The sequence below is a fragment of the Gossypium arboreum genome, chromosome 2, assembly GCF_025698485.1.
Source record: "Gossypium arboreum isolate Shixiya-1 chromosome 2, ASM2569848v2, whole genome shotgun sequence".
Classification (NCBI taxonomy): domain Eukaryota; kingdom Viridiplantae; phylum Streptophyta; class Magnoliopsida; order Malvales; family Malvaceae; genus Gossypium; species Gossypium arboreum.
The window spans coordinates 8,341,900-8,355,174 of NC_069071.1; the positions used below are offsets into that span (position 1 = coordinate 8,341,900).

The 13,275-nt window shown below is 28.8% G+C and overlaps 1 protein-coding gene and 1 long non-coding RNA gene across 2 annotated transcripts; one reads left to right on the plus strand and one right to left on the minus strand.

Moving 5' to 3' along the window:
* Positions 1 to 285: 285 nt before the first annotated feature.
* On the plus strand, positions 286 to 3,039 carry LOC108466705 (probable WRKY transcription factor 13). Its single transcript, XM_017767078.2, has 3 exons — positions 286 to 690; positions 773 to 991; positions 2,637 to 3,039. The coding sequence occupies exons 1-3, from the start codon at positions 434 to 436 to the stop codon at positions 2,806 to 2,808; spliced, it is 648 nt and encodes a 215-aa protein (XP_017622567.1). The 5' UTR covers positions 286 to 433; the 3' UTR covers positions 2,809 to 3,039.
* Positions 3,040 to 7,141: 4,102 nt separating this feature from the next.
* LOC128283608 (uncharacterized) lies at positions 7,142 to 9,558 on the minus strand. The gene is made up of 3 exons (XR_008273995.1): positions 9,474 to 9,558; positions 8,906 to 8,991; positions 7,142 to 7,505 (listed from the first exon to the last, which is right to left on the minus strand). It is a non-coding gene; the product is annotated as an uncharacterized LOC128283608 (long non-coding RNA).
* Positions 9,559 to 13,275: the final 3,717 nt, after the last annotated feature.

Below are 13,275 nucleotides of genomic sequence, written 5' to 3' on the forward strand. Positions count from 1 at the left end.
GTATTAACTTAATTAAGAAAAAATGAAAATATTTTTATTTTTACAAAATAATAAATATTATTATAATTATATTTTATCTTAATCATATTATTATATGATTTGAACCTTAAAACGTATGAATTGTAAGTTAATTATTTGATTTTAATATAAATCTTTTATAAATATAGCTCTTTTTTCTTTTAATAAGAAACTAAAAGGATAAAAAGAAGAAAAAGTGGTTGGGTCACATTAAAGCATTTTATAATAATTATAAAACTTCGTATATATATAATTTTTATTGTCTATCAATCCTAGAAGTTTCAAGTTTGAGAGAGACCCTTCCTTGAGTCGTTAAAATCTAAGACTATTTCTACTTTTAGTCTATCTTCCAAAATTCCCTATACTTCTGTAAAGGAAACCAAAAACCTAACTTAATTCCTTTCTCATCAAGAATATGTCACAGCAAGCCATGCTAAACCAGGAGTTGTTTGAGGAAAAAGAGATGCCTCAAATGGGTTTCTTTACTTTCCCTCAAACCCTCACTTCATATCCTCCTTCATTTAGTTGCCTCAAAGCTTTCAATATTGTACCTCCTCCTGCTAATCTAACTGAAACCCTATTCTCTCATCCAAAGCATAGAGAAGAAGACTCAGCTTCTGATTTTGCAGGACCCCAACTCCTTTCCTTGCACAGTTCTACTCCAAACCTATGGTGAATATATTACCCTCTTAAATCATTGTGTATTCATGCAAATAATATGCTTCTTATTTATTGTTTTCTGAAATGGTTTTAGGGAATGGGGAGAGGTAAACGAGTGTTTGGGAACCAAGAAAAGTAGTGGAGATGATCATCTAGGAGTTTCAGCAATTAAAATGAAGAGGATAAAAGGAAGAAGAAAGGTAAGGGAACCTAGGTTTTGCTTCAAGACCATGAGTGATGTGGATGTGCTGGATGATGGTTACAAATGGAGAAAGTACGGCCAGAAAGTGGTAAAAAACACCCAGCATCCCAGGTATATTCATATTCATTACATTTCACACTCAACAAAGATATCTCCCTTTTCGTTTTTTTTTTTTTTTTTTTACATTTAAATTTTATCAAGGTTTTTAGCTATGGCCTTAGTAGTACCCCATATACACATGCTATGTTTCCTCTTTTTTATTTTATTTCCCTCTGTCATGTAATTATGCTTTTGGTTAATCATGACTGCTAGGGCTTTACAGTACTCCTGTTGTTGCATGAGATGTGAAATTGATGAGTGGGGGGAAGGGGATTTTAATCATGAAAATTACAATACCGAAATTCTTATAGAACCCTAAAAGAAGTCATTATTATCTTCGAAAAGATACAAAATCACAATAAAAAAAGGGGGAAATTATAAAACAATTTGTAAATTTATAATGCATATCACAAAAAAGGGAAGCTATAGCCTAGAATAATATCTTCACTACATAACAAAGTTGGAAATACCATTACCATAACGAAATTATATACAACAATTCTAGTTGATTAAATAGAGAGTTTCACTTTTCCATGCCATAACAATAAGCTAAAGTGCCTAGGCAACTGGTATGCATGTATATATATATATGTATTTTAAGGTAAACGATGTAGGAGTTTAGTATGAACTGTAAGCGTTTCAGCTTTTGATTTGTCACTATGTAAGAAAAGAGAACCACCTAGCTAGACACTTTGCTTACAAAGTAGAAACTCTAAGGGCAATGATTTTAGCTCTGAATAACAAAAGAGTACTACATGATTATGCACCTATATATAAATATGTACACTTTAGGGTTTTGAGTATCATTTGATTTTCTAAAATTATGGGGTTGAAGAGACCACACCATAAGAGACAAAAAAAAAAAAAAAACATGAGACATGAGGGAGAGGAAACAATGACCTCTTTTAGCTACTAAATTTGTTACCAGTTAGCATATGTAGGCTATATTATATATATATATATATATATATATATATATATATATTTTTTTTGGTTATGGAAAAGAGTAAACCATATAATCAAGGATTGCTAGGGAATTCTAGTATAACTAAAATATAAATCTAGTTAGCTAAATATAAATTACATTTTTTTAAATAAAGGATAAAGGTAGGGTTTTTTAGGAATGGAATCAAAGAATAGTGTTAAATATAAAGTTTTTGAAAATAATGACAAGGGGGTTTATTTTTTAAAAACAAAATTTGAGTATTTATTTGATAATTACTTTACTTTGTAGTATAACCAAAGTTTCCTAGTTACAAAGTGATTTAATTTCTAAACAAAATAATGAGTATGGTGGAAGTAGGGCCCTAAAACCTGACTTATATGTGAAAGGGGAACGCCCTACTTATTCAAATTGGTAATAATCATAATAAACTTAGGACTTATCATAGCTTGATTAACTTCATTAATATCCAACTTCATGCAACCTTTCACATGCTCACTAGAAATCCCTTTCTTTTTCACTGTTAAATTCATTATTTCACATTCAAGCCCTCCTATTCTTACCCAATTTGCTGCATGCATTTCACTGTTATTTTCACTATGCACATTCTCATCATACCCATAAACAACATTATTTGCAATCTCATCATACCCATAAACAACATTATTTGCAATCATATGTTAAAAAAAAAAAAATGAATGGAATCGAGTGCAGGAGCTACTATCGGTGTACGCAAGATAATTGCCGGGTAAAGAAACGAGTGGAGCGACTAGCGGAGGATCCGAGAATGGTGATTACCACCTATGAAGGGCGGCACGCTCATTCTCCGTCGCACGATTCCGAGGACTCTCAGCACCCTTACTCTCACCTTAACAATTTCTTCTAGCACCACCATCTAAACCAATTACATTTCATATATATTTTGTATACATTATCTTTATATTTGTTTTAAACTTTTGTTAATGAGATAGAATAATTTTTGTTTATGATAGTATTCAGATATATATTGTGAATGCATTAAATATAAACTTTATATATATATATATATATATATATATTAATGCATTGATTTTATATATTGATATACTATCAATGAAATAATTATTGTTGAATAAAATTGAAAGGGTAATGTTTGTATGTACATTCTCTCAACCTCTTTGTTATGTTATGTTTAATTAAATTTTGTTGAGAAATCATTAAATTATATATTAACTTATAATTTGTAATTAAAAGGCTATAATGGACTTAATTTCACCCATCACAATCCTAAATAAATAAATATAGAATGTTTTATGAATTGATACAATATCAATTTCATTTCCAATGCCAAAAACCAAAACTTATTTGTCTTATAAATTAATTGCCACTCTACCTAGTTGTAGGAAAATCTAGCATAATGTACATATATGTTTGTAATATTTTTTAAAATTGAAGTGTATGGTGAAATTTCATCCATCTTCATCAATCAATCAATCAATCCAGTGATTGAAAATTTGGGCTTTAAGAGCCCACTTGGTTTTAAATATATAAGAAAAGAAAATACAAGAATAAATGACACTAAGAAACTTGCTCTGTAATGAATACTTTTTTGTTTTTTGCCATTATTGTTCATAGTTTCTTACAGGCAAATTATGAAAGAAAAAGCTAGTGATATGAATATGATGATAAGTATATCCTCCTCAAAAACATTGATGCAATCATAAATCTAAAGTACAAATATTCCTTTGCTATTTTCATATATCTTTTAGTGATAATTATGAGAAGAACCATTGCAGAAATATATAACATTATTATCTACTTTCTGTAAACTGAAAAGATAAGCAAGCACCCTCTTTTTCTGATTCCACATTCTATAATTCTTCCCTATCAATTTGTTTGTTTGCAATTTTTATCTTCCTTTTGAGTTTCGATTAAACTTGAAGTTGAACCGAGTCAAAAATTTTATTCGAATATGAATATAGTTAATTGGATAAGTTGGAAGGTTGAATTTTACATTGGAATTTCATGAATTTGATGGTCAATTTGTATGGAATTTTAAGACCAATTATTTCCAAATGATTCTAAAGCTAGAATAGGGTTTTCTTAAATAAGAATAGTCCAATGGGCTATGATTTGGGTAAATAATTCTTTTTAATCCATACTTTATCTTCTAAATCCCAAACAATAAACCATATAAATAAATGTTGGGTTTTGTTTGATAAAAAAAAAAAACACACACACAATGGCGAGGATGAAAATTTTGCAATCCAAATTATTAAATTACGAAATTAAAAATATATATATATAAATCTTAACTAATCAATTAATAAAATTCTCTATCATCTCTTGTATCAACAAAACAAACCTATCCCCTACATGTTACTGAATAAATCTGATTAGAGAAAATTGATCAATAGGTTTAATATTTCAATTTTCTTCCGTTCCAACGCACCACAAAACCATGTTTTACTAATAAAAATGTTTTTTAGGTGTAAAATGCTCCCAAATTAAAAAAAAAATTTTAAGGTTTTTTTTTTCACTCAACTAAATACTTAAATTTTCAAAATGTATAAAAAAGACTCTCAAAATTTTTCAAAGAAAGCAATTTAGCCCCTTTTTTTTTACACTCAATTGGGTACTTGAACTGTCAAAATGTATCAAAAGTCCTTTAACCGATAACTCTAATAGTTGATTGTTAAAGTTAATCGCCTTAATTTTTTCAGTTAAAACCATCACATTTCAAAATCTAAATATTATTAAATTTTAATAAAAATATTAAAAATTAAGAAATAATTAGGAAAAGTTATAAAATCATAAAATTGTAAAAAATATAAAATATACAAAAATATAGAAAATTTTATAATATAAAGTGGCAAGAAAATTATAAAAATATAAAGAAATATAAAATTCATAAAAATATAAAAATTATAAAATGCTTCTTTTGTTATGATAATTTTAACCACATGTCATGTTGTGTTACAACACGTGATGGCTTTAATTGAAAAAAATAGGGGTTGTTAACTTTAACTGTCATTGATTTTTATAAAATTTACCATTTTTTATATTTTTACTATTTTTATAATTATTCTATTTTTCTAATAAATTTTAAATATTTTATTAAAATTTAATAAATTTTATAACTCTAATTGATTTTTATAATTTTTTTTACCACATGTCATGCCGTGGTTGTGACACGAGGTGGATTTAACTGAAAAAAATTAGGAGCAGTTAAAGTTAACGATCAAAGTGTTTTTTTATGTATCAAATTGAGTGAGAAAAAAAAGTGAGGTTTATTTTATTTTATTTTTAAAGTTTAAGAGACTCTTTGATGCATTTTAAAAGTTCAAGTACTTAATTGAGTAAAAAAATAAAGGCTTAATTATTTTTATTTTTTTAGGAAACCTATTTTTATTCAAATTCAAATTTAAAATATATAAATATTATAAATAAAAAATCAAGCTTTTGGGTTGACTCAATCTTTGGACCCACGTTTAGAATAAAATTTTGTAAACCGTGACCTTATGATTCTTATCCAATCAATTAACACTATTACTTTATCTATAATTACTCCTAATAAAAATAATTACTCTATATATAAAAAATTAAAACACGTACTAAATTTATAATTCTACTTGTAAAGTTAAAAAGTGTATTATTAATGTATCAAATATTTGTCCTATAAAAACATAGTTCATTTTTTTAGAGATTACATAAGAATTTTTTTAAAGTGTGTTTGGATGAAATTTTTAAAATTTTTATATTTTAAAATATTAATATTTTAGAATTCATAAATTCAAAATGCTAGGATAAATAATTGATTTAAAAAATTAAGTTAAAGGAATTTTCTAAATTAAAAATATTATAAAAGTAATTATATTAAAATAAATAATATAAAAATATTAAATATGGATATTTTATATTTGTAAAATTTATAAATGATTTTAATAAAATAAAATTTCAAAAATATATTATAATTAAATAAAAACAAATTTTGTAGTTTAAATTTTTATCTTATAGTGGAACCATGTGTACTAAATCAAATAAAATTAGGAGAAACTTTGAAAAAAAATCTATTTAGGTGGGACCTGACAAAGGAATTTAAGCTCTTAAAATTTCCTCTTGAAATTATCAAAATTTTTTAAGTTCTCTAATATATTTACCTAAACAAATAGATTCATTTTAGAATTTTGAAAACTTTGATACAAATGAAATCTCTCATGCAAATTCCTCAACCAAACACACTCTTAAGGAAACAAAAATTTGTCTATAATCTATGTAAATGAATTGGCTAGAATACCCTTTATTTAATAGAAGTTGTGATAATTAAATATTTAAAATTATTTTAATTTAATTTACAGTTATTAATTAAAAATTTAAAGGTAAAAAATTTTAAAATTTTTATAAAATAAAGAAAGATTGAGAGAATAAAGAACAAAGAAAATATGAAAGCAATATCGAGAATGTGCTTTATTAATCAAAGGGATGATTACAATGTTTCATCAGAGTCTCTATTTATAGGCATAAGAAGTATAAAAGAAGTAGAGATCTAATTCTAATAACTATTAGAATTTAAAGTACATCAAAACTTTATCTTGATCATGATGGACATATACTTAATAAGATATTCATAATACTCCCCCTTGGATGTCCATTGGTAGATAATGTGCCTCATTAAAACCTTATTAAGAAAAATCCTGTAACGCCCCCTTACCCGAGACCGTCGCCGGAGTCGAGCACGAGGCATTACTAAACTTATTTGAGCACTTAAACAAATTCGGACAAGCTGTCCAACTGCGTCATAGTTGCTTAAAAATTCATATCTCGAGTTCCAAAACTCGAAATCAAATTCCGTAAATCTTTCCTTAAACTAGACTCATATATCTATCTACTAATTTTTTTGTACAATTTTTGGTCAGGCCAATTAATACAGTTTATTAGTTAAAGTCTCCCCTGTTTTAGGGTTCGACTGCTCTGACCTCTGTGTATTACAAATCAGATATCTCCCTGTACAGAGTTTCAATGACTATTCTGTTTGTTTCTAATAAAACTAGACTCAACAAGGAATCTGTACATATAAAGCATAACTTCTAATTATATTTGTACAATTTATGGTGAATTTCCAAAGTCAGAATAGGGGATTCTAGAAATCGCTCTGGCCCTGTTTCACAAAAATTTAAACTTCTCATAAAATATAACTCATATACCTGTTTTGTTCCATCCATATGAAAATAGACTAATAATTCTTCAATTCCATATTTTATTCATCATCTAATTGTATCTCTACTATTTTTAATGATTTTTTAAACTCACATCACTGCTGCTGTCTGAATCTATTTTATGGTAAATTTTGCCTATTTCATGGTTTCCATGGATTAGCTAGCAATTTAGCATACATAACACCAAATATGGTCATGATTAGCCATTCCAATGGCTAATCATTACCACCATACCACTCAATATCCATATCATAAGACCATATATACAAAATGATTATAATGCTATACATGCCATACTCAAAATATACAAGCCATTATGCCAAGATGGTATACGGATAGTGTGAGTGGGCCTCCGACTGTTCCCGATTTCCGAGCTGGCTTATCAAAACTACAAGGAATGAAAAGGAGGGAGTAAGCATAAATGCTTAGTAAGTCCATATGAAATTAATAAGCAATTACCAACATGCTTTTAAGATAAAACACCACAATTGTACAATTATACATACTTAGCTTAAACTGTTTTATCGAGATACATTTACTAAATAATTTATTTCTGGAGCTACGAAACTTCAAATTAAGTTCCGTTAATTTTCTTTGAAACTAGATTCATATACCTTTCTACCATAAAATTTCCAGAATTTTTGGTTTAGCCATTTAGTACAGTTTATTCATTAAAGTTTCCCCTATTTCGCTGTCCAACAGTTCTGATCTCTCTTCACTAAAAATTATTTATCTCATAATTCGGGACTTGGATGATGTTCCCGTCTATCCCTCTTGAAAATAGACTCGATAAGGATTTTAAATATATAAATTAAAACTCATAATTATTTTTTTACAATTTCTAATGATTTTCTAAAATCAGAACAGGGGATCTCGAATCATTCAAACTCTGTCTCACAACAATTTAAATATCATATAACATAAAATCCAATTGCATGCACCGTTTCCTCTATATGAAACTAAACTCATCAGGCTTTAATCTCATATTTTATTCAGCCTTTAACTCAATTTCCACAATTTATGGTGAATTTCAAAATATACACTACTGCAGTAACCCAAAACTGCCAAGGCCATATTTATTCATTCACTACTATTATTCACTAAATCCATACAATATCATTTCATCCATCATGGTAAGAACACATAATTATGCTTCATAAGCATAGATCCATAATCTCAATGTCATCAAGTATCAAGAACTTATTCCAAATCGTGTCATTTTCATAGTATTCACCAATTCTTAATCTTTTCGGGCCATTTTACATTTTCGTTCATAATCAAATTAGGGAACGATTACGGAATTGAGTACCTCATTATCACAATGCCATAGTAAAACTATGGTCTTGCACATAGTCACATATCACATACCGAGGCCATAGCCCAGCCATGGTCTTACACGGATCACGTATCACATCGATGCCATATCCCGATATGGTCTTATACAAGAGCACATATCACACCGATGCCATATCCCTGGATATGGTCTTATACGGAAGCACATATCACATTTGTCCAAAGCCATAGCCCAGCTATGGTCTTATACGGAAATCACATTTCACATGCTGTCATGGTCCAACCATGGTCTTTTCCGTCAATTCGTCTTAGCCACTGAATGAAAGTACTCAAGTCCGTTGTTCCATTTAATTTGTACTTTTATTCAAATATCATTTTACAATTATCACAGCTTTAATGACATTTTATATGCAATAATATACTATATCATTCATGAAATTTTCATTTCAAAACATTAAATTACACATTGCATTATTACAAATCATATGAACTTACCTCGATATAAAATATTAACAATCGAGCCTATTCCTCGTAAACTTTATTTTTCCCTCGATCACGACTTGAATCTCGTTTCTCTTGATCTATAATATAAATTATTTCTACTCATTAGCATTTATTTGATTTCTATTTCACTTCACAATTTATGCTGTTCAAATTTCGAAATTGCACTCTTACCCTAAAATTTACAGTTTTTACAATTTAGTCCCTACTCAATTCACCCATAAATTGAACTAATTTTTCTCAATTAACACTTTATTTTATCATTATAAACTATTTCACAACCTTTGATATTCTGAATTTCAACACCAACATCTAATTCACAATTTTTTTCATAATTAGGTCCTAAATACCATTTTCTATCAAAATGACTTAACAAAACAACCTTAATATGAAATTAGAACTTCAATTTCATAATAATTCATCATAAAATGCCCTTACTCAGCCAGGGGAACTTCCAATTTCATCCACCAAATCAAAAACTAATGAATTAGATGATTGGACCTAATTGTAAAAGTCACAAAAACATAAAAATTACTAAGAAAAAAGTAAAAATTGAACTTACATGGTGCAAAAATATGAAAAACCAGCATAGGAGACCTGATACGGCGTTTCTGGCTGAGAAAGATGAAGAAATGTCTAGATTTTTCAATTACATCATTATTTAATTACTAACTTTTATGCTATTTCCAATTTTGCCCCTTGTTCACATTGTTTTCTTGCTTATTTCATACCCAAACCGTCCAGCCATTAACCTTTGGGTCTAATTGCTCTTTAAATCCATCTTTTTAAATACTTAAGCTATTTAATCACATCTCACAAATTTTGCACTTAGTTCAATTTAGTCCTTTTCACCTAATTAATTACCGAAACCTTAAAATTTCTTGACGAAACTTTAATACTAACTTATTTACACTCCATAAATATTTCTAAAAATATTTATGGCTCGGTTTATGAATTCGAGGTCTCGATACCTTGTTTTTATTTCGTTTTATCTACAACTTCCTATACTACATAATTTCATTTAATATCCAAATGACTAAAATGCCCTTACTACTAAACTTTCCAAAAATTCCATCCATGTCCAATTTTTGTCCATAGACTTACAAATTGGTCAAATTGCTCTGTAAGGACCTCTAATTAATAATCTAATTCAATTTTATGCAAAATGCTTCTAGAACACAAGTTTTGCAATTTATTCAATTTAGTCCCTAATTTCAAATTAAGCACTTTATGCATAGAATTTCTTCATGAAATTTTCACACAATAATGCAATCATATCATAGACCTCAAAATAATTATAAAAAAAAATTCTTTCTATCTCAGATTTGTGGTCTCGAAACCACTATTCCGACTAGGCCCAAAATTAGGATATTACAAATCCTGTGGGATAAAAACATAACAAAGGAAAAAAAAGTACACAATCTTCTATTACAAGTTGCCTCATTGAATACCTTTACCAGGAAAACCCAATGGGACAAACATTGGTTAAAGGAAAATAGTATAACTTGTTTTAGACTCCCCCTAATGGCAACATTACGTTACATCTTTGAGTTGACGCATTCCAATCTTGTGTGGTAGTCTTTCAAATGTTGAAGTTGGCAATGCCTTAGTAAAAAGATATGTTAAATTATCACTAGAACGAATTTGTTGAACATTTATATCACCTCTTTTCTCAAGATCATGGATGAAGAATAATTTTGGTGAAATATGTTTCATTCTATCACCTTTGATGTAACCACCCTTCAATTGAGCTATATATGTTGCATTATTTTCATATAAGATAGTTGACATCTTCTCCTATAAAGGCAAATTACATATCTTTTGGATATGTTGGGTCAATGACCTTCGCCAAACACACTCTCGACTTGCCTTATGCATTGCAATTATTTCTACATGATTTGAAGAAGTATCAGTTAATGTTAGCTTTGTCGAATGTCATGATATGGCAGTACCCCCACATGTACATAAATATCCTATTTGAGATCAACCTTTATGTGGATCTGATAAGTACCCAACATCAGCATAGCCAAGTAATAGAGATTTTGAGTCATTTGAATAAAATAACCTCATATCAATAGTCCCTCTGAAATATCTAAATATATATTTAGTTCCATTCTAATGTCTACATGTTGGAGAAGAACTAAATCTTGCTAACAAGTTTACAATGAAAACTATGTTAGGTCTTATGCTGTTTCCAAGATACATCAATGCCCTTATGACACTTAGATATGGTACTTCAGGACCAAGAAACTCTTCATCATTCTCGCAAGGACAAAATTGATCTTTATTCACATCTAACGATCGTACAACCATCGGAGTACTTAATTGGTTACATTATCCATGTAAATTTTCTATAATATCTTTTCTAAATAAGTTGATTAATGAACATGATTTTCATCTTTTAAATTCTCGATTTGTAAGCCAATATAAAACTTTATTTTTTCAAAATCTTCTATTACAAATTCTTTCTTTAAATAATTTATTATACTTTGAAGCTTTTCGGGAGTTTCAATAATATTAGATCATTAACATAAACAACAACTATCATAAAATCTAATCCAAACTTTTTTATAAAGACACATGGACAAATTGGATCATTTTTGTAACCTTCTTTTAACAAGTATTCACTAAGACGATTGTACCACATACGTCTAGATTGTTTTATTTCACATAAACTTTTCTCTAATCTGATCGAGCAATTTTATCAAGAAACTTTATACCTTTTTGGGATTTTAAATCCTATAGGGATTTTCATATAAATTTCACTATTAAGTGTACCATATAAATAGGATGTAACAACATCCATTAGATGCATGTCAAGTTTTTCATGTACTATCAGACTAATAAGATATTTAAAAGTGATTGCATCCACCACAGAAGAATATGTCTCTTCATAATCAACGTCGGGTCTTTGCGAAAAACCTTGTGCTACAAGGCGAGCTTTTTATCTTACGATTTCATCAATTTCATTTTATTTTCATACAAATACCCATTTATATCCTACCGGCTTTTACATCTTTAGGTGTTTGGACTACAGGTCTAAAAACTTCACGTTTAGAAAGTGAACTCAATTCTGCTTGAATTGCATCTTTCCATTTTGGCTAATATTTTCTATTTTTACATTCCTTAGTAGATTTAGGCTTAAGATCCTTATCTTCTTTTATTATTTTAATAGCAATATTATAAGCAAAATTGTTGTCGACAACTACTTTTTTTTTCGGTTCCATCTTTTTCTCGTATTGACATAACTTATCGAGATCTCTTTACTTTCATCATTTCTATTTTCACTTTTAAGTGCCTGAATGTCTTCTTGAGTTTTATAATTAGTTATGTCATATGTAACACCCCTAACCCGTATCCGCTACCAGAATAGGGTTTCAGAGCATTACTACCATTTACAAATCACTAAAAAAATTTAAATACTTACCGATTCAATGCATCATATAAATAAATATATTACCATTCAATCAACAGCTTTGACACTTGTATAAGCATCAAACAAAGAGATTGTTAGTATACTTGCACATATCTCATATAAATTCAACATTGATATATCTATTTTCTCGACATATCGCACTTGAGTTTAATAATAGTCTCAACTTACATAATTTCCTTGTATCAACATATCAAAATAATCATATATGTATATGTCATGAAACATATCATGCTCTTAACGTTTCTTCATAAGCATATATCATTCATTTCATTATATCAATATTTCATGCTCTATCATTTCCATATATTTTATGTATATTTATTCCGGTAATAGTTTATATCAAACTTAACATAAATTATATTCCATGTACTTATACTTATTTCGTTTATCTATCTTTATAATTATTTCATATAACCATTCGTCATTTGATACATATTACCTGAATATCAATTGTTCAACAGATGTCATAGCGTCTCCCATCCACGGTCTTATTTATCTTTGACATGATGCCATAGTGTCTTTCAACTATGGTCTTACTCATTTTTTGTCATGTTGCCATGGTATCTTTCAACCATGGTCTTATTCATTTCATGTCACGCTGCCATGGTATCTTTCAACCATGGTCTTATTTATTTCCCGTCATGTTGCCATGGTATCTTTCAACCATGGTCTTACACATTTCATATCAGGCTGCCATGGTATCTTTCAACCATGGTCTTACACGTTTCATATCAGTCGCCATGGTATCACATTTCATATCAGTTGCCATGGTATCTTTCAACCATGGTCTTACACATTTCATATCGAGAGCACACTCCATGAACCTCATCCTTACAAAGGGATTACCGGTCCAGCTAAATCCTCAGTAATATAAACTCATAGAGTATTGTCGGGATTACCAGTCCAAAGCTAAATCCTCGCAACGACA